Source organism: Struthio camelus, chromosome 15 (genome assembly GCF_040807025.1).
Source record: "Struthio camelus isolate bStrCam1 chromosome 15, bStrCam1.hap1, whole genome shotgun sequence".
NCBI classification, from domain to species: Eukaryota; Metazoa; Chordata; class Aves; order Struthioniformes; family Struthionidae; genus Struthio; species Struthio camelus.
Window position 1 is genome coordinate 13,894,216 of NC_090956.1, and position 22,161 is coordinate 13,916,376.

General features: G+C 40.2%; 1 protein-coding gene across 5 annotated transcripts in view; it reads left to right on the top strand.

The window, feature by feature from the left end:
* GRIN2A (glutamate ionotropic receptor NMDA type subunit 2A) overlaps positions 1 to 12,848 on the top strand; it is a 199,706-nt gene extending 186,858 nt beyond the window's left edge. For 3 of the 5 annotated variants that reach the window (XM_068908620.1, XM_068908622.1, XM_009683507.2), the window contains one exon: positions 346 to 12,848. In XM_068908620.1, the coding sequence (XP_068764721.1) occupies positions 346 to 2,133 (1,788 nt within the window). In that variant the 3' untranslated portion in view covers positions 2,134 to 12,848. The remainder of the gene's footprint in view (positions 1 to 345) is intronic. The other 2 variants (XM_068908623.1, XM_068908624.1) reach the window with 2 other exon arrangements.
* Positions 12,849 to 22,161: the final 9,313 nt, after the last annotated feature.

A 22,161-nucleotide genomic window follows, 5' to 3' on the forward strand; every position in this document is an offset into this window, starting at 1 on the left:
AATAGTTTCCATTACTGAAGGTTAGTTACTTTTTGTGATGGGTCTAGGGGACCTTTTGAGGTCCCTTCCAATCTTGCTTTCTGGAATAAGCCTGGCAGTCCAACACAGACCACTGTTTTGTGAAAAACTGGCGATTTTTCTTTTTACGGTGCCAAGAGATATGGCAGATCTTTTCATTATACTTGTATGGAAGAATATGTTAAAAGGACAGATACGTACTTTTAATTTTTCCCCTCATCAGATAGCAATGTTTACTTTTTATTTATTGCTAATAATAAAATAGATTGAAAATATTTAAAATTTACAGCTAGTGATTTAATTTGTTTTACATTACTCCTATTACAGGGTATTTATAGCTGCATTCATGGAGTACACATCGAAGAAAAAAAGAAGTCTCCTGACTTTACTTTGACCAATTCCCAAACCAACATGTTAAAACTACTGCGAACAGCAAAAAATATGACTAATATTAATCCTTCAAGAATCAACTCCCCCAAAAGAACAGCTGATTTTATTCAGAGGGGTTCCTTGATTATGGACATGGTCATGGATAAGGGAAACTTGATATTTGCTGATAACAGATCCTTTCAAGCAAAGGACAACTTTTTTGGTGACAACATGAGTGAACTGCAAACGCTTCCTGGCAATCGACACAAGGACAATCTTAACAACTATGTTTTCCAAGGTCAGCATCCTCTCACACTGAATGAGTCAAATCCAAACACAGTAGAAGTTGCAGTAACAGCAGAAGCAAAAGGGAACTCCAGACCCAGGCAGCTTTGGAGGAAATCTGTTGAATCTTTACGTCAAGAATCTGTACGTCAGAGCCAAGGTTCCCAAAGAGAAAATGGGTCAGAGGAAAACAGGCAGCTTTCGTTGAAAAGTCAAAGATACCTTCCTGAAGAGATTGTCCATTCAGATGTGTCAGAGACATCAAGCCGAGCCACTTGCCATATGGAACCTGAAAACAACAACAAGCACCACAAAACTAAGGACAACTTTAAAAAAAGGACAGTGGCATCAAAATACCCAAAAGACTGTAGTGAAGTGGAACTGACATATCTGAAAACCAAGCAAAGCTCTCCACGGGATAAAATCTACACAATTGATGCTGACAAGGAGCCAGGATTCCGCTTGGATGCCCCGCCGTACATTGAAAACATCGTCCTTCCCGAAACTATTGAATTTCCTGATGTTTACCAAGATCACAATGACAACTACAGGAAAGCAGAACATATTAACAGGACTCCCATGCATAACGAAGACAGTCTTCCAAATAATGACCAGTATAAACTTTATTCAAAGCACTACACCTTAAAAGATAAAAATGCTTCCCTAGTTGATATGAATGATAGATACAGGCAGAATTCCACCCATTGTAGGAGCTGCCTTTCCAATTTGCCCACTTATGCGGGACACTATACAAGCAGATCTCCCTATAAATGTGATGCATGCTTGCGGACGGGGAACCTCTATGATATTGATGAAGATCAGATGCTGCAGGAAACAACAAACTTATCACTTCCTGAAGAAATATATGAACACAGTTGGGCACAGAATAATGCTCTGCAATATCATAAAAAAAATAAGCTGAGGATTAGCAGGCAACATTCTTTCGATAATATCCCTGATAAGTCCAGGGAAATTGATATCGGAAGACCTGCTCGTAGTATAAGCTTGAAAGAAAAAGAGAAGTTTCTAGAAAGTAGCCCTTATGCAAACATGTTTAGTGTTCCCTCAAGCAAACTGTTGAGCAACAAGGCCTCACTTTTAACTCATGCTCTAGAGGACAGTAAGCGGAGCAAGTCCCTGTATCCTGATCACGCCACAGATAATCCCTTCCTGCACTCGTATCGTGATGACCAGCACTTATCTCTTAGGCGAAGTCCAGTTGATCTTTATAAACACTCATTACCATCAAGAGGAAGAAACGATAATTATTTAAGGTCCTCTATAAAATCTACAGCATCATACTGTTCCAGAGATGGTCGAATCCATGACATGTACATTTCAGAGCATGGTTTGCCTTATGTTGCAAATAAGAATAGCGTGTACTCAACTCCCAGGGTTTTAAATTCCTGTAGCAATAGACGTGTGTATAAGAAAATGCCTAGCATTGAATCAGATGTTTAAATTTTCCATGAATACTTTATCTATAGGGAAAAATAGTTGCCACCATCTTAGAGGGAGAATTTACCCTTTAACAGTATCCTGCTATGGTAAATGATATGTAAACCTCTCCCTTTCCCAGTGTACTTTTGTACATGAATAGGTAAACTAGTATGCTCATAACCATCCTTTTAAAATATGTCATGTTAAAAAGGAGAAAAAATAGCCATTTATGTATGCTTTATATATAAATGGCAAGCTATACTGAAATAGCCCAATATATGTTGGCAACTATGTTGTTTTGTATCTAATTATTTTACTATTTTGGTTATTCTAATTTATGTTGCTAAGTATCATTCAATGTATTTTTGTCCTTAGAAATGTTTAGTATTTTTCTAATACCGAATAAGCAATATGGCATGCACGTAGTATGACACAGACAAAAAAGAATTAGGAATGCATTTGCACAGTTACAAAAGTCAGACTCTAAAAGAGAACAGAGATCTAGATTTTCAAAAATATATTTTAGCTTCATAACCATTTTCAAACAGTCAGAACAACTACAAAACCCCCAAACCCTAATAAATAAAAACCAATGTGTTAGCACAAAAGTAGAATGTTTATTATAGACTGACAGAAAATAAATGGGAAGACTAAAGGCCCCAAAATGTGAACTTTTGTGTGCCAAAAGGAAGCCCCCTGGGTATTGGTTAATGTTGATGTACAAATGCTTTCATTGTCTTTCACATGCACTTACCATTACAAACTAAGGTAATTACAAAGTCTGTAGTCGTCTTGTCAAAAATTTCACAGCTACCTAACCAGGAGTATACATTTTTAGCTATCAGTATATAGCCCTTAAAGCTATGGAGCTGTGGATTCATTAGTAACCTTGAGGCCTAACATATATGTAAGTTTGCATTTGCCCCTTACAGATGATTACTCAGGGCTGTATAGTATTTCTTTTATTCCTTTGCTTCCAAAACCAAATCCCAACCTCCTATAGTCCTTTGTTGATAAGTGCATAAGTGGTGACAACTAGTTAATTGTATGTTTAATAATATTAAAGTTGTTAACATGGGGTCAAACAGCCACAGCCATATGTTCAATGTAATCAGTAAGGAATGCAACACCATTTCTCTGCATACACAGTGAAGGATTAACACCTTTTGAGGGACTTCTTCCTTCTCAAATATCATGATATGCATCAGGAAAGTTTTAAAAACTCTCTAATTAAATCTGCCATATAAATTGAATATATGCACACACAGTGAGGTATAGAAAACTAAGGAACAGCATCTTTGTCATCATTCATACAGCGCTAGTGCACAAAGATGTTACATAACAGGGATGCATTCTTATCCAGGCTTTATTTCTGATAAAGACCACTCAGATTATTTCACGAATAAAATCTATGCTACAACCTACCCTCCCCGCCCCAAATGCCAAAGTCCACTAGCTTTTAACCGTAAGGTAGGGTGGAAGGGAAAAGAGAAAGTCTTTCATAAATAGACTGTACAATTGTAATTTAATTTAAACTAAAGTACTAATATATTTTAATACTAAAAGCATTCAACAGGTCATGCTCTCCCATTCTCCTGCTATTCTGAGACTTGCTCTAGTATTTTTTGTGAAGGGGAAGTTTAGATTATTCAAGCCTTATTTCCTTAAATTTCACTGAAGAGTTGAGGATTTTAATAGGAAAACCACTACCACTATGGTTTGAAAAATGTGAATATTACCCTAACTTTTCTCAAACTAAAACTCTCTTCCATAAGATCATATTTATGTCTGCTGTAATCATAGCATCTGCATGACAGAGGTACAATATGCACATTTTTAATAGTTTGGAATAACATACTTCCGAGGAGAGTTGTAGATGGAAGATAATATAGATAATAGACAGGGATAGACAAAATATAGCTTCTTGAATTTTTATTTATAATTCTTTTATTAACAGATTTGAGCTGACTTTAACTACTGAACTGTCCATAATGAGTTCTTGCTATTTGCAGATGTATTTGTGCATTCACCATGATGGTGAAGGATGATGTTTTCTAAGGAATGAAATGGAAAGGAATTTGGACCTTCCAATCCCTTAATCAGCTTTTCAGCTCATTATACTTTATTATAATCATGCATGTTCAGAAAGCTTATCTGTGGGCATCTGCAAGCTGTCCAGAGCAAGTATCTTTTGATTATTCTTTATTCAGTATTTGGCATCTCTTTTTGGCCCTGATTCACGTGGTATGATTTCCACACCCTCGCTGGAGCTCATTACGGACAGCAGATATTGCCGGCCCTTGCAGAGATCCCCGTCTCTCAGGAAGAGTTGCATGAGCTAAGCAGGACTAGGACGTTTATGCTCATCTGCTTTTAGCCACTGCCAGCTTTTCTGATCTGTTAGACTGCCTCAGTTACCTGCTGACTTTCTGTTTGCTCTTAAAGAAGGCAACAAGTTTAATTCACTTTTCATAGATGCTGTTAGTGATGGACGTTCTGGTAGGCCATATAGCAGGAAAACCACACTTGAAGCACTTGCAGCATGTCAGACACGTGTACCGATTACTAAGCTTTAATTTCTTGGCACAGTTCAGACGTTTGTCTGCCTGCTCCAGGGTTGGGAAGTTGAGGGTATCTGGTGAAAGGACCATTCTGCTTTTTGAGTGTCCTGTGGTGTCCCTGCACTGTCTAGACTGCTGCTCCTTGTGACCATTCAGGAGGGTCTTTAAAACTCTGCCTAAATTCACTTGTCTCCTGAAGCCTTCCAGGACTTTCACTCCCAGCACCCAGACTCAGGGCAATAGATGGCTGGATGAAGGCTACTTTTCATGAGCAAAACCCTTTCCCAAAGACAGATGTATGTTACTTGTCTTAGGTTTACAGGAAAGCAAATGTACTAAAGGCATAAATACTGTTGTAATGAGTTCCATAAATATATCCGAGGCAAATTTCATTTCCAATCCAAAGCACAATATATAAAGTAAAACCTGAGTATTTTGAACAAGCTGGTGTGCTTCAGCAGATATGGTATCTACTGATACCATACCAAGAACTGACATGCAAGTTGCTGACAATTTTAGTACCAAGTGAATCATAAAACTCAGCTGTGGCTCTTCTCTTTCACATGGTTTTAAAGCTCTCAGAATATTGTCTGGTCACTCCCAAGTCTTTTGTATCATCAGCGCTATCAGCAACTAGGCACACATATATCATAAGTACTGCATACAAAATGTGGGAAACAAAAATTCCCATTTACAACATTTTCTAAGTAAACTGCTGAGATCTAAATATTCTAAAACCAGGTGGATTTATCCGTCTGTGAACTAGACAAACAAATTAGCTTCTAAAGAAATATATTGCAGCGTTTGCTGTTTCTGATCTGAGCAGATTTCTGGTGACTATAGAGATTTATCATTAGATGCAAATGTGCAACACAAAAAAAAAAAAAACCCAAACCAAAGCAAATTAGAGACAGACTCAGTAATGCACAGCAGTTGTTCACATGGGAATGAAAAATACTGCCTTAGAGGGAAAAAAACACAGAGACTAAACGTAGAAGGAGTAAGAATCTGCATGCATTTGTGGTTTTGATCTTGGCATATGCTATGACTGAATAAAGGGGGAAGAAAAGGCTAAAATGTAGGGTTATAGATGATGTGGTTGCTGAAACATGTAAAGAAGAAGAAACTGAGAGGTTGAAGAAAAGTCTTCAACAGTAGAGCCGCAAGCCACAGCTTGTGATGCTCAGCCGTAGAGCGTATGGAGTTCTGAATATTGCCTGAGCACTGTTGATATATTTGCACTGACTTTCAATGAATCCGAGATCAAGACTTTCTGTATTTCCCTCTCTCTCACTCCAGCTGCTGCTATTCTTGAAGAGGAGAAAAGAATCTTCCTGCCTAAGTGGCCATCCTTTCTGTACCTTTCTGGATGGTGCTGGGGACTTGTTACATTTTCCTGATTACAGCTCTAGCAGTTTGTTGGTCATTCCTATCACCAAGATTTCCCGTGACTCCAGCTGGAACTGGATCAGGCTGTAAATGATATGGGCCAGTGTTGCTAGCATGTCCTGCAGTGTTGCACTGCTCCTGGATGACACCTTTTGTGGAGGCAGGATATTGAATGGCTGAGGAATGGAATAGGTACACGGAGGTAAAAACAGCTACATAGACATACCTGCCTCTTGCTTTTTTTCCTCTTTTAAAGACATTGTAGAATTTCTTCGTGTTTTTGTCTTTCTCTTTTTGCCACAGCAAATTTTCCTTTTTCCTTTCAAATGGATTTTGTGTTCTGCTTGTGTTCTTAGAGCAGTGTAGCCACCCATTAACTTAAACGCATGGAAATAAGGTAGTTTAATATATAAGATAAAATTAAGGAAAATAGGTTTTTTTTGTATTTGTGGAAAATTTCATTTAATGTTTTGACAGCTTTTGCTCAGAATTCATTATTCTCCTATTTAAGAAGCTCTGAAAGGAAAAAGAGTGCTTTGGAGATACTGAAACCAAATCACCTTCTGCTCACCATGTTTTGGTATCATCTCATAAATACATGTCTCGTTCTCTGTGATCTTTCAGGAAGACTTATGAGGTGAAATAAGACTCAGAACAAAGCTAAGGGAAGTCAGAAGTGCTTTTTTCCTGGTGAAAATTAATCATTTGAAATAGTTTTAAAGGTAGTAAAAGCTAGACCTGTGTAGCTTTGAGTTTTGATGCTTGGAAGACTAGGCTGTTTCTTTTGCCAATGGAGAGAGAGAGAGAAAGCCACCTCCTGATGGCAGTTCAGAGCACCAAAGGCTTGGAAGTAGTTAAATTTCTAATATGTCCTGAAAACATTTACCTCTCTCTGTTCATGTTTTAGAAAGCGTAGGCTTCTCCTAACTTAAACATCTCAGTTAGGTTTGCTTAGTAAAGAAATGGTTTATTTACCCCCCGCCCCAACACCTGCTAGTCGAGCCTGCAAGGGAGAACCTGCCTAACCTTGCAGGTGCCCGTCGGCCCCTGCGCTTAGGGAAGCAGCTGCTGCGGCAGCGCCTGTCTGCTGTGGCTTTGGCAGTCCCACCGCCTGGGCGGTCTTGTTGTTTCCCATTGTTTCCCACTGTTTTCTTTGTACCATGTGACTGTCCAGCGTGAAGTACAGGTGTCAGAATCTGTTGCATGCAGAATAACTCCCTATTATTGTGTACCGACAGGGCAGCACATGCGTCTTACAGCACGGTGATGGGGAAGATTTTGCTGTTATTCCTGCTCTCGCTCGGTTCGTCAGCGTAGAGCAGGGCTTGTGATGTGAAACCAAGGGTCTAAGAGTCAGCTAAGATTTAGGAAGTACTGAGGAGGTTAATCTTTTTGTTGTTTTACATTTACCGTATTTGATATGTCAAACTTGCAGAAAACAGAACTTTTTATGGAAAAGTCCTCTATTAGTTAACATAGAACCCGGGGCTCGAATAGACTGCGTTAAACGTTGATCGGCGTGTGCTCCTGTCGAGATGAGGAGCGTCATGTATTCCCTGCTAAACCTTCCCTTTCCCAGCTCTAGTTCTGTCGTAGCTCAAAAGTCTTTTTAAAGTAGTTGTCTTTCCTGTATAGGGCAATCTGGTTTGCAATGTGAAAACAGTGTCCTGGTTATATACATAATTTGGTTTACTGATATTAATTTTCTAATGTTAACTTCCTTTCTGTTGAGAGCTGAGCCTCAAAGCATAACAGTGCTGAAGGAACTTCTGAAAGCGCATAAAGGCCCTCTGAAGTACAAATTTTATAACATGAGCCATGGTCAAGTTAGCCTATACCATCTTATTTAAATATATTAGTAAAATATTAGTATTTCTTGTCAATAGGAGGGAGCATAAAGTAATCCCAGCTGTGTTCATTAAGGGAGAGAAATGCACGTCCAGGCAGCGGCGCGGCGGGGCGCGGGCCAGGCTCAGCCCGCGGCCGGCGACGCTGCAGCCAGGGCCAGCGAGAGCCGCCCCGCGCCTGTCATGTCTCTTGCATCGCTTCGGTTCTGCAAACTCGCCAGTCTGATGTGGGCGTTTTGTACATAGTGTAAAGTTACTGTTGGTGTGTAGCCTCCATTGTGGAGTTAATCCCATCTTCACCCGTTCACCTTCACTGCAGTGTTGTGGCGGCAGTGTCTGCGGGCTGAGGCAGCCGTGACTTCTGTTCGCTGCTGTCTGTGGTCCCCCGGTAAGTGGGAGCAGAGATGCTGCCTCACTTCTCTCTGCCCTGCGCTGGCGGGGCATGCTGCACTGTTTGTAAATAAGATCCTCAGATGTTTCACCTCAACCAAGCTTTTACCGTTTTCATCCTGCCCCGGTGCACAGAGCATGCTCTCCACGAGTCCGCGCTGGTCCCGTGCCGTGCGCTTCGAAGGTCCGGATTACAGTGCGCATCGCCCTGCAAGGCAGAGAAAACACGCTTGGTCGTTCTTGCAGGTTCAGGAGCTTTTTTTTGTTATATACTGTAGGATGTATCTGCAGTGGTTTAAGTTGCTTTTAAAATGAATGCCAGTCTCACCAGCTGTAAGCATCCATTGCCGATCATGTGCTGATCTTGTCATATCTATAATTTAAGAGCCAGAAGTAATATAAGTAATATTAAGTTAGTTCACTGCTTACCGGATTTTTGTTGCTGTTTTGCATCTGAACGACACTTTTTACTCCTTTTGCTTAGTTCTTTACCTGTATTGAAAACAAGGCTAAATTAATAGAGAATATAACCATGCTGTAATGTTGTCATGCAATACCTTTATTAGTAGATAACCACACTAAATATAGTATTGTATATTTAAAAAGAGAGATGGTTTTGACTCTCCAACTCTTAAAAAAGTAGTGGTGATAAGCAGTTATACTCCTAGATGTTTTGTCCTTTCCCTTTTGTATTAGTATTTGTTTTCACTAATATATTTCAGAAATTATATTTCTATGTGCACGTTATAAAACTGTGACAATAAATACCAATAAATATTGTGAAACGAATACAGTGCACTGTAAAGTTCCAAGTGAAATTATACTTTCCTTGGGAATTGCTGAAAGTTTCCTCACTTCTCATAAATGGTACTAAGCTTTAATGTGGGCAAACGATATTATTTACAGTGACATGAAATTTTAATGGAGACTGTCTTGCTTTGCACTTCTGGGACTATTAGAAGAAATGATATGTTTTTCTCAGCAAATGCATTATGAGAATACTTTTTTAAATTTAAGTATTATACTTCGCAGTACATGAGAAAAGCCTTTTTTAAAGAGATTTGTGTTACATCATCACTTACAGGATTCTTTAGTCTGATAATTCTTACTGAACCCGTTTAAAAATGGTTTTAATGGCAAAAACAGTTTGGAAGTATATTTTGGTTTGTGTTTCTAAGACAAATTGCAAAACTTGTACATGGAATTGTGTTTATGCCAGTGACAGCCCTCATTAGGTTCCTGTGCCTTCCTGTGTTACCTGGGAAGGAGAGTTTTCTTGCTCACTGGTGGGACAAGGTTAGAGGAGTCTTGAGAAAATTTTTGGAGGATGCATTATGCAACATTTGAAGTGTAAATGATCTTCAAAAGTGAAAAAAAAGAAGCAAAATTGGAGGTTCCCAAGTATACATATTGGCGGATGGTCTGTGACAGTCACTGGGACGTGCGGTTTCCAGAGCAAATGATAATTGTTAACTGAGGTGATCTGATTTCTACCTGAGTTTGTAAATTGCTGAAAAAACGGGAGTTCTGTCTTTTTTGTTTTTTTTAAAGCCAAAGTCTTTATGTTGTCATACAAGGTTTCACAGGAAAATGGGCCAAAGAATATGATTACATATGCAAAAGGTTAATCCTATGGAAAAGGATATCCTGTCATCTTGATATGCACAAGCATATTAATGGTAATAGGAACAATAAGTGTAATTTTCCTGTATATTGCTATGTAGGTTGCACTATTTTGAATGATACAAGCCTGATATTTTAATTACCAAATACCATAAGAAGCTGTTTATTAGCAGTTTAAACTTGTTAACCTAAATATATATACAGTATACACACGCATGCGTGCATACTTCCCAACCTAGTCATGTGTGAGTAATCTCCCACGGCCATGGGACACGTTTCAGCGGTGCTTTATTTCAAATGATTCTGTCCTCTCCATTCCAAACTTCCTAAATCCACCAATACTCCAGCAGCATTTATCTTAGTGTCTGTAGAGCTGGGACATGTAAAAACAAAGAGGAGAGTTCCTGTCTGAAAGAGCTGGAACTGATACTTACTATAAGTAACAAAGCCATAGGAAAAGGATGTCTTCTCATACTGATAAAAAGATTCATAGCCAGAGAGAGTCTATTGGCCTAAATATTCCAACTTTAAAAGTCTGCGACAGCTTACATGACCCCAAACCTGGTCATTAACCACTGATACTTAAGGTAGCTAAGGACAGCTATTTAAAAAACAAAAATTCTCCAGAAAAATTCTCTAAGTTCCAGTTGTGTCTGCAGTTCATTGCATGTGTGTCTTGAAGAAGAACTTATTTCCAAGTTTTTTGCTTCTTGCTTCCAGGAAAATTCTTGTTTCTAGAAAAATTTTTGGTTAGCTTGTTTTTAACCTGGCCTCGCCATAGGTGAGAGGCCTTCCAGCTTCCTGGGGAGGCGAATGCAGGATGGGAGAGCAGGTCCTTAGTGCAGTTTTATGCTTAGAACTAAAAATACCAAATCCAAGCTGTGCATTGTGGAGGTACGGGAGTTGCATCATGGAAAATTGTGTGCAGCAAGAAAGGAAATTTGTGCAATTTTTAATAAATGTTTACAATTTATATGTTATATCAGCCTCTCTTTGTGGGCACCCTTAGATGAAATCAACTATAAGATTTTGAAGTGGTCGTTTTCATTTTAGAACATGGTTTTGCACGCATGGGAAGAACAGCTTGATTTCTCTGTCTTCACACCTCATGCCGACGTGCACATGCACGTTGCATCTTGTGTCTTCGCTGTTCAAATCAGACTGTATAAGCAGAATTCATTTATGTGTTAGGCAGACTCCTACCTGATTTGTAGCTAAGTATCCGTTTTTTATGCAAAATTTGCATGCATACCTCTCAAGTTCTTCCAAAAGCACTTGACCTGTGAGTTAATAATGTTAATTTTAATTCATTAAACCTGAAGGGCATTTCATTCTTCCTTTCATCCTGTTCAAAGATTTTTGCTGACTTAGAGGCACTAATGCACTAATATTTCTCTGTGCTAAAAAAAAATCTCAAATTGCAATTAAAATTTTTTTTTACCTGTTTACTTGAATAATGTAAATGTGTTGTCCTGATTACTCTTTAAATACATACCTACATATATATATATTTAAAAACTTTATATATATGTTTGGTTTATATATATATTTTATATATATATATAAAGTTTTCTATGGGAATGAGGGGGAAGAGAAGACTTCAGTATTGTGACAAGAATTCTAGGAAACAGTTATTAACAGTTTCAAGTAACATATTGTCATTTTGAGTTTGATTTGAAGTTATTTACCATTGTACCCTGAAAAAGGAGATATAAACAAGAATTAGCATTGGGTCTTCTGTTGTTGTTCTAAGAATTCAGTTTATTTTCATTTATATTTTGAGAAAATAGTAATTCACAATATTAGCTGAGCATTTTGCTAAAAAAGAAAATTAGCTGTTAGTACACTTGGAATAGTATTCTTATTTCAATGGGGAAAAACCACCAGGTGTACTAATTCATACTCATTACATGGAGCACTAATCTACCTTGAAGGAGAAAGAACTTGCACTCAGTAAATACCATCGTACCAGAAATTTTGGAACCATTTAATTCTACCCACAGTAAATTATAAAGCCTATCACTTCTGTTATTTACTAGTGCAATTTCCTGTAACATTCTCAAGAGAGTAATATTTTAAACCAAAGAGTAAGTCATAAATTTCCAACTGCTAGTAAGGAATAGCAGAGGTCTGAAGACCCCTTAACACCTGGGGAAATAAATCAGGATATTAGAGTAGAAATAAAAGTATATTGGTGAAATGGAATAAAGCATAAATAATTCATTCATAAGAGATATCAAAATTTCATGATAAAATTAATAGTCTAGTGGATTTTTCAAAAGAAAAGGTTGGGGAAAAAAGAGACTAATCAAAGACTAGTTTTAACCTTCCAATTACTGCCTCTTTTATCAGACAGGTTTAGCAAACTGAAATGAATTTTAACACACAAGCGTGTGTGCACACACACTTACGCATTTTAACTGCCATGCTGCAAAGATGCATATACACCTGACTACCCCGACATACATCTGTCCAGGCTTTTAAAATCCTGGTGACAGCTGGATCTACCCCATAGCACATGTCGTAACTCGGAGGAGTTGGGAGTCATCTACCTTTTATTTCCTGCGTTATGCATACTATCTCACAGCAGTTCACCCCTATATTTTAACCCAGTGCATGACTGAGTGCTAATACTGTATAAATATTTTGAGACATATCTAAATAAAATGTTTGCTTCTAACTTTTTATGATAGAAAAAAATATAATTATTATGGTTGTCTTACAAATTGTATTGTGTTCTTCATTTTTGGTAAATATGTAGAAAAACATTAAGGGAATGGGAGACTTGAATGTTTGTGTGTAACGAAGTGTATATAACTATTTGGAGAAAACACATGTGCCAAGTATAACAATGTAAAAAATGTAAATACATGAAAAATTCATTTTTCTAATAAAGATAATTTCTGCAAATTGATATGAAAATGAATGATGGAATCATTCATGTCTGTGTTCCTTGTTAAATGGTACAAGATGAAGTGTCATCTATGAATAAAGCTTACTTTTGTTTTTTAGTTGGTAGCTGATTTGATCTGAAACGTGTTAACAGCCGCATGTTTGGTGTCATCCTTTGCTGTTAGAAATTACCAAAAGGTGAAGAAGCCTGAAGCTAATGCTGACAGTGTATACTTGATGTTCCCATTTTAATTTAATGCATGAAAAGGACAGAGACAATTAACTTATGAAAAATTCATTCAGTGTGAGAAGTCTAGCTTGAATGATGTTCCTCAGTAGAGGGAGCATCAGGAACTACGTTAAGGATGACCCGTTGCATGTGGCACTGTTTTCACGTGTGCTGAAGTATGTCAGACATACGAAATATAGTGGGTCTGTCCACACAGAAGAGGTGATCTCGGCTGCGGAAATGCAGAAGCTCTTTGGGCAAGATGGAGCCCAAAGGGAGAAAGTGGTGTCTGCCAAGAAAGACACCGATCTTGAGAACTTGGAGGCTGGGAGGTGTGGAGCTCTCCTTCCCTGCCAGCACTTCTGGAGGTCAGTCGGGGAAGGACAGGAGAGAGCAAATCAGGAGACTGAGAAAATGGCCTGCACAGCTGAATGGCAAATACAGGGAGTGTTAAATATTGTATATGATTTTGATATTTGATGCAGCAAACTTTTTTAATGTTCTGGATATTCAAGAGTTAAATCAAAATAGAGGTTTTGGTGGAGCAATCAAGCAATGAAACAATTGCAGAGAAAAGATGCCAAGAATACATTAAAGACTCTTGAGGTTCCCTCAACAGCCACTGTTAAAAGATGGGAGAGAGGCCTAATTCTCAAGGGACAGCAGCAGAGACGAAGACTAAGGAACACCAATTTAATAATTATGGTATGGAAGGAAATCAGAGGAAAGCTGAGGACCAAGGAAAAGGCTCTGGTATGAGACTCTACCCCACAGTTACAGAGGGGAACTGAGCAAGGTGGCTTTGAAACACCTAAGTTTTGAGAAAGGAAACCAGTTCAGGTATGGAGGCTTTGTTTAGCTCAAATCTATTCCTTCCTCTTTTCTGTGGCTCTTTGGCTGGACGGATCGTAAATCTGTTTGGAAGAAAGCATGTGAAGAGTCTTGCAGCCATCAGCTGCACCTCTTGAACTCATATGGAAGTGCCTAAGATGGAGAAGGGGCTCTGGCAGTTTCATGTGCAGCTGAAATGTGCTAGAGCCAGAGAGAGGGCAATGGTTTCATTGGGGGCCATGAGTTACCGGACTTCTTTTTCCAGGGGGCTCAGTCGCAGGGTTTTCTCTGTGACAGGAAAGTCTCAAAGTAGGGGTGTTTGATGGAAATGGTGTAAAGGGTGAATCTGAATGAAGGGCTGCGATGCAGGGCAAACCCAGAATGAACTAGTGGATGAGTGGGCTCAGGGATAATATTCTGTACTTGCCATTCAGCTGTGTAGGCTGTGGAGTGCCTGGAACATGAGCTTGAAGAAACAATGATGAAAAGATGAGCGGTACCTGAGGAAGCTGGAGATTATGAGCTGGGATGATGGTTTGGAAGAGAGCATTTACAGGGATGGAGGTAGTGGGAGATTTGGTGGCAGCCAAATACTGGAGTTAGCTGTTGGGATAGATCACATTAGAGATGTTTTTCACCTGGGAATGAAAAAAATCTGCAGACCGTTTCAAAGATCAGGCCAAAAGATGGTGTCAGAAAGTGGTAGGTTGTTGGAAGTTTGTTGGAATCAGTGATGGAGAACGAGGTGAGCATATGTGGCTGACAGGAAAGAGATCTTCAAATTGGGCTTGAACAGATTGCAAAATATCCTAGAGAAGGTATCAGCTGGAAAGTCTGAGACAATGACTGAGGGTGTAATGTTGGCCGTTAAAGCTGTGACACTGGTGATAGTAATCAAAGACCAATTATAAAGTGGTGGTGACCACAAATGGAGCCCACACAGCTCCTGAATCCACCACAAATGGAGCCTGCACAGCTTCCGATGCCTCCGAGAGAACATGCTGGCTCTGTTGAGAGAAGCAGCAAGGCTCGCATGGTGCTCCTCAACGCTCCTAAATAACAACTCAGTTTTCCAGAATGTCTCATCAGCTAACGAAAATCTTCCTTTATTCCATAAAATGGGCAGAAACCAGGCTTTGGCAATCTGAATAATGATTTTCGTGGCAGTAGGATGAAAACCATTATATAAATTCTAAGCATGATTTTGTTACATGTACTTCATCGTGAACATAAAAGTAGCAGCCAGGAGGCAAACGCTTCCTCACGGATACCTCACAACAGAACAGTCCCATTTGTTTGTTCCCAAGGTAAACACGATTGCACAGATATCATGAAAGATAAAAAACTGGAATTCTGTCCTTAATGAGGTTTTTAATGAGTTAAGACTGCTGAGCTTGCTCTCCTCTGCTATGGAGCAGTTTTAAAGGGACTCCACTTTATTTTTATATTCTAAACATTCCCATTTCATGAAATAAGATGAAGTGTGCCCAGATTACTGAATCTTTATCTGAGCATTTCCTATCCTATGGACAATCTATTCTGTTCTGCAGAATAACATACGGCAATCTGAACAGCTCTGGTTCCCCTGCAGCGTTGTCTACCAAAGGCCCAAGTGAAGTCCCTTCAGTCATTTAGAAACAACAGGCGTTTATACAGGAAATGGCTCCTGTAGGAGACAGCCTATGTGATTCCAATTTGGATGATCAGTTTTGACTCGTCTTAGTTCTGGCTGAAGACCTGGGCTGGGTTTTGTGTTCAGATTACTCCTCCCATCTCTCGCCGTCACTGTGTTTTATTTCTGGCTGTGCCTTTATGAGTCACCTACACTTCAGCTTTGATTCTGTTTGGGATCTGGTTCAAACATATTCGTATTCCCACAGATCGTTCTGTTGAATCTTTTTCTGATGTGTCTATGGCAACTGTCAGTCCTCTAAAACTTTGCATATTTTAAAAAAGTTTTTTTTAAAGTGGCAACTAGGAAACTGAAGCTTTTTAAATCTGACATATTGTACTGCTAGCAGCGTTCAGAGCAAACTGAGTAATTAACCTGGTATGAACACAAGTTTCTTACCATAATTTGGACACAAAACCACCTGTTTTGAGGTCATTTGATGAATGGTCATTTGAATACTTTCCTCTTTACATAGAAATACCAACCACCCTACCCATGGCCCTGATTTTTCCCTTTCAGTCACACTAGCCACTTGTCTCTCTGCTTCTCTCAACAGTTTAGGAGCAGCATTAGCTTCCCCTTGCAGACTTGTCACGGTGCAAAAGCAAATCCTGGAGTCCACAGACAGAAGCAGACGTGCTGCGTTGCCGTGCCCCACCGCGGCTCTTCTCCCCTGGGCGCCCGGCGCAGCAGGCGCCTCCCCGCGTGCCGCACAGCTGGCGAGCGCGTGTTTCTTTTCACGAAAGAGAGAAGGACATGTCCATGCAGTGAAGGTCCCTTAACTGATTTCCGTTTTTCCTTTCTAGGAAGTTCCTCAAAAGGTTTTACGTGAGGGTAATTTCCTGACTATTTATTTTTTTCCGCCCGTTAGCTTACAGAGGAGGATCGTTACCAAAGTTGACTATGTTCTCTCTTCAAATCAGTATGCACAAATCTTACTTATTGAAAGTAGCTGCTGTTTACAGATGGATGATAGATCCTGAACTATGGTAATAACAGTTACAATGCACTGAAGTTTCTCAGCACTGCAGTAGGCAACAGGGGACGGGAATGTGGAAGAAAGTCATGATTAATGTCGTTTATACAAGGTGACTTCACGGTGAAAGACATTTTCCAGTGATCTCCATACAGTTCCAGGTATAATTTAACAGCTGTAATCCAGGAGCCTTAAAATATTTGTGCTGCAGAAGCACAAGGTTTCTTGTTTATATTCTCTTTTCTTAAGAGAGTGGATGTCAGCCTGCTAGTTAGTTTTTTTTTTTTCGTCTAGTCAGACTATTGAGGCTTTTCAAAGACTGCAACGTAGTGGCAGTCACGCCAGTAGCATTTTGCACCTTACATGAGTCCTGTGAAAGACACAAAGAGCAGGAAACCCAAGCACAGACATCGAGAGAGAAAAATACAATATTAACCAGCTTTGCAAGTTTAGGGCTCTCCCGTGATCGAAGTGCGCAGGCCCACTGATCGCTTTGGGGAGGGATGCTGTTTGGCCCCGCAGAGGGCTGGTGGTGAGCAGCTGGCTCCCTCCGCCCCGCGAAGGGAAGAGCCAGCCAGGCGGGAAGGTGACAACGGGCCTTCCCTGCGCTGCCCTTTCTCTGTGCCCATGGGCATAACACAGAGGCCTCAGAGTGATAGGTTTGACTGCCAGTTTCCAAAACTGTACAGTTTTATCCGTTGAGAAGCTTACCAAATGAAGGAAAAGCTTCTGCTTTTTTTTTCCCTTCTTTTCAGTAGCCCAATGCTGAGTTTACCCTCTCTTCCACCCAGAAAGGGAAAGCCTGCAAACGGCAGCGCTCCTGGAAGCTGAGACGCCGCCGGTTCCCTCTGGGCGGTTGTAGCGGGAAAGCAGCTGTGTTTCCGTGGAGAGGGGGCCGGGGGCCCGAAGGAGGATAACTGGCGTAACTTTGGTTTTCTGCTGGCAACAAACCTGCTGCTGCTGCCCTGACTGCAGAACAAACCTGCTGTTACGTTGCTTTGACCACTGCAAAGGTTTCCTGCTGTGGACTTTGAAAACTGCAGCGCCGTTAATTCCACTCACCCCTTTTAGTTTATATGTAAACGTGTGCAAGGAGCTTTTTCTGAAACTGGAGTGGGCATGGTACTGACGGCTTTTGCTAGGGGAAAAACTTTCAAATAGGACTGGAAAGCTCTAAGCATCCTGCAAAAAATGGTGCATTTTTCCCTGTTTGAACATCTCTCATCTGCAAGAATGGCTCACAGATCAAACATGGTAATAAGTCTTAACTAACCTAGAAAATAACTTACTAAATTTGTTAAAGAAAAATCATATTTCAGATTGTTACTCCAGTTAGGTTTATATCCTAAATAGAAATGCTGTAATGATTTCTGGAAGATAAGCATGTCTTTGTTTTGCTCATCTTTAAATCCACTGCCTTTCCTTTCCAGGGATATGCTATAATCTTAGCAAATGGGAGCACCCAGTGCGCCCATAACTGTATTTGTAATTATGTTTGCTTTCGTATATCTCTTCTCTGGACTAAACAGCCCCACTCTCATCATTTTATTTCTTGTTTCCCCTTCTCTCTCTCTCTACTCGTAATAGTTTTCTCTGTTTCTGCTCCTGCTTGAACATCGGGGGCGTAAGCTGCACCTTGAACCAGACCTACAGGATGAGCACATTTCCATGTATTAGTTAAAAGAAAAAAGTAATCTCAATGTTCCTTTCTATTTCTTTCTCAGTCAAAACTAGCATTTTGTTTTTTATGCACTGCCACTCTGCAATGAGCAGATGATTTCAGTATTCAAAGCGTAGTGACATCCATAACCTTTTTTTTTTTCCAAATGTTATTTTTGTGCTCAAAACATTTGGATAGCTCAGATTATTTCTCCTTGTGTATATTTATTTTTGGATGTTTCTAAATACTAACATTTGTATTTCTGGGTATTGAGTTCGATAAATCGTTTTAGATCTCTCTCAAATTAATCTAGCTTGGAATAGCAAAGAAATGTTAGGTCATCCACAGGCAACGTCTGGTTGTTCCCTGTTTTAAAGGATGCTGGATAGATTTATATGCGTCTATGACCTGAATGCTTATGTGTTTTGGTATTACACTGCGTGGCTGAGGACTTTCTGAATTAATGTTCAGCGTCAAAAGAACCTCAATTATGTAACATGCCGTATCAGGTTAGACCACTAAATGCTTTGAAGCAAGAGAATGAGAAATCCACAGTTTAAGTTATCAAGAAAAGTATTAAATATTGGTGTCTTGAGAAAATGGCACAAGTGTCTTTAATTCTTTCCCACTGTGGTTGGAAGAAAGCACAGGTTTAGTTTTTCAGGAAGCTGCGCGCAGCCAGCAGAATCAGTCTTTTAGGGAGAAAATGAGCAAATGGGAAACCAGCCCTACATGATCACAGCATTTTCACGGGGAGTATATAAACCTGAGCTGGCAGCTCACTGCTTGCATCTGTGTAGTCCCTGGCTGGCCCTGCCTACTGCTGGGGCAGCAGGAAATAAGAATTTAACCTGTGGCTGTGAGGGCGTGTGGGAGGGGAGGTTGTCCCCAGGGTGACAGCCCAGCCTCTGTGGGCCACCAGCTCATGTTACAATCCTGGACCATATCTGCTTCAGCACTGTAAAAACAAAATCCCAAGATTTTAGATAACAAGGCAAGATGTAGTTGTTTACACATGGGCAACCCACTATGGATTAAATAGAAATTAACTCAGACTGAGCGGCAGCCTGCTACCCCAGAGGGATGTACCATTGCTCCGGCTTGGCATCTTGGCACCGAGAGCTGCAGGGACATGTGTGAACCTGCGGTCACCGGGGTATGCTTGGCTCCTCTGGCCTGCAGAGCGTTCCCGCAGGCTGCGCAGTGCACATTGCTCCCAATACTGGATTCCTGTTTGCTGACTTCATCGCAGCCACATGAGGTGTTTGTAGGGACCTGATGGCTCAGCGGTCAGTAAGGCCAGAGGCGTGTTGCATCTGGGTGTCCAACAGATCTCAGAGTCAGGTGCCACAGATGGTTAGCCTGTGTGTATGGCGCCGGTATGGCCTCAGAGTTGGAGGAACATGTTATAAAATCTTGTGCCTTCCAGACAGTAGGATTTTTACAGAAGTCTTGCTTTATTCTTGGTGGGAACAAACCAATTCAGAGCATGGAAGTCTTAGAAGACTGGCTTCTAATGCTGGCCTGTGTTGTGGCATATTGTGAAGGTCCCTCCACCTCTCTGCTTTCCCTCCTGCTCCTGGTGAGTTCCAGTGCAAGGTCTTTGCTGGAGAAAATGTCTCTTGCCACTCTCCTATCTGGAGAGAGACTACAGTACTGAGTTCCTAGTCTTTGTAGAGGCCCATTGGCTTTGCAGCAATAAAATAGTAAGAAATACTCAAATAGTCAAACACTCACCTTCTTCTACTCTGAAAGCTATTGGGATAACTTTGCAGTATCTGCTCATCTGCCAGCAGACCCCTAGCGCACAGAGAGGTGCACCTGAACTGAACCCACCTCTGGAGCCACAATCATCTGGCAGGAGATACGACAGTGAAGATATCGGTCTCATTCCACAACAACTGCAGGACCAACCAGAAGGCCTGAACAGGACGGACATCCTGTTACTCTTTGTACTGACAAAATCTGTTTGCAGCTTAAGTACACAGAGGAATTATCATTTTAAAAACTGCAGTCTTGAAACTAATAGCAAAGCATGGAGAACAGCAGACATTTTACCTTTTGTTAGACTGCATGCTTGGCCAGACCTTGCACAGAAACTTAATTTTCTTCAAACCATGCGTAAGTTACGTTGCTAGATCATTTTTATTTAAAGACTTTGCCACATGGTTTTTTTCAATGGCTCATGCTTGCGGTATTTGATATGCATTAGAGGCTTGTGAACTTGCCGAGGCATCCTCAGGGGCCCATGAATATGAAAGAGTTTCCTTTTTTGGCTTCGTTTTTCATTGGTTTTACCGGCTGGTTGATTGTATATAGCGCACAGCAGCTGTACTGAATGTTATCGCGCTGTCCTCCTTACAATAGGCACAAAGGCAAAGCCCTTTGGAGGAAACAGCTTTGTTTCCCCTAAAGAGCTTCAGCATGAGAAAACTGATCATAAAAGAGGACTTAATGAGAGAATTCAAGTTAACTATAACATGAAGGATCCAAATATTTTTTTTAATGAGATGGGTTATAAAAAGAAAAGCCTTGTAATAATGGTTTCAGAGATTTAATTAAAAGAGTAGCTTCATATTCCAAAAATGATCTTTGTGCCCGAGTTACATCTTCATTAGGGGGCCTGCATTTTAATGGTCACCCAAGCAAACTAAAGATCTCTTTACAGGAGCATGATGGCGTCAGTCCTATTTCAACACTGTGATGTCTTTTAATTACCTGCAGTGCACTGCCTATGCTAAAATAAAACAAATGCATGTTTTTCATGGAGCCTTTACTTGAACCGGCAGATGAGATAGAGAAGCAGGAGGAAACAGTGTCACTAAGGAACTTAGTGAGTTGACACGAGCTTTCCATCCATTGGCCAAAAATAAAGTATTTAATGGTTATTTCATAGAAAAAATCCACAAACAGAAGCTCTGATTCAGGAATACTGAAGTAGCGAGGTGAACAGAAAAGTCAGAAGTTATATGTGCCACTAAGCCTTATTTCGTGGTCCAGAAAGAGGGATGTTTGGAGCGTGACAGTGTCGGGGATGAGATGGGAGAGCTATGCAGCAGTGGCTACTAGTATAGCACCTAACCTAGCAGTTCTTCACTCAAATTTCTCAGTTCAATCAGCAAAACAGTCCGTATTCAGCCTGTACAGGTGGCAGAAGGGAGCCCTCCTTACACTGGTAAATTTTTCAAACTGTAGAGTAAAAATAGTGTATGATGAATAAGAGATGTTACACAACATGTTATATAAGAGCCATATTGATTTAGGGTCTAACTACTGCGAGGTATAGTGCAGTGGGACGAGGCGCGTCCTTGTACGCACCATCTCACTCAATAGTGTTGCTCTCTGAGTTAAATCTCCCGAGTGCGAGTGAGCCGGTTTTCTGTTCCCCTGTGTGTCAGTGTAAGTGTTACACTTCCCAAAAGTGATATAATCCCCCCAAATATTTAGAGGAATTATTCGAATTCTTGTATTTATTTACATTTTGATTGCTAGAAATGGAATAAATTTTCTACTTTGAAGTTTTATTACATTAATGCAGCTTGTTTAGTGCAGCCTAACTAATTTTGGAGATTCTTCTCAAGTTTTCCATAAAAAGTAAATACAAGTAAAATACAGTGAGGCCTGTAGTAGTTATTTTGACACATGACACTCTACTCCACTTAGATGTATAGAGGGAAATGAAAAGACACATATGACAGATTTCTTGATCAGTTCTCAGCAAAATTAAGTATTTTTCTTTTGAGGAACCAAGCTTTTAGAAGAAAGAAAAATTAATTTTTCTCTTGGTTCTTCTTTTCTTAATTTTCACGTGTACCCTTTCTCCTGTGATATCTTACCTCTTGGGAATATGCACTGGATGCATCTTGGCAAACAGAGACAGCAGTGTTGTAAGTTAGTAGGGTCCTCACATATGCAACGGATGCTTCCGGTACGCTGTGTTGAGCAGATGTGTTTCACCGGCAGGTGCGAGGCAAGGGTG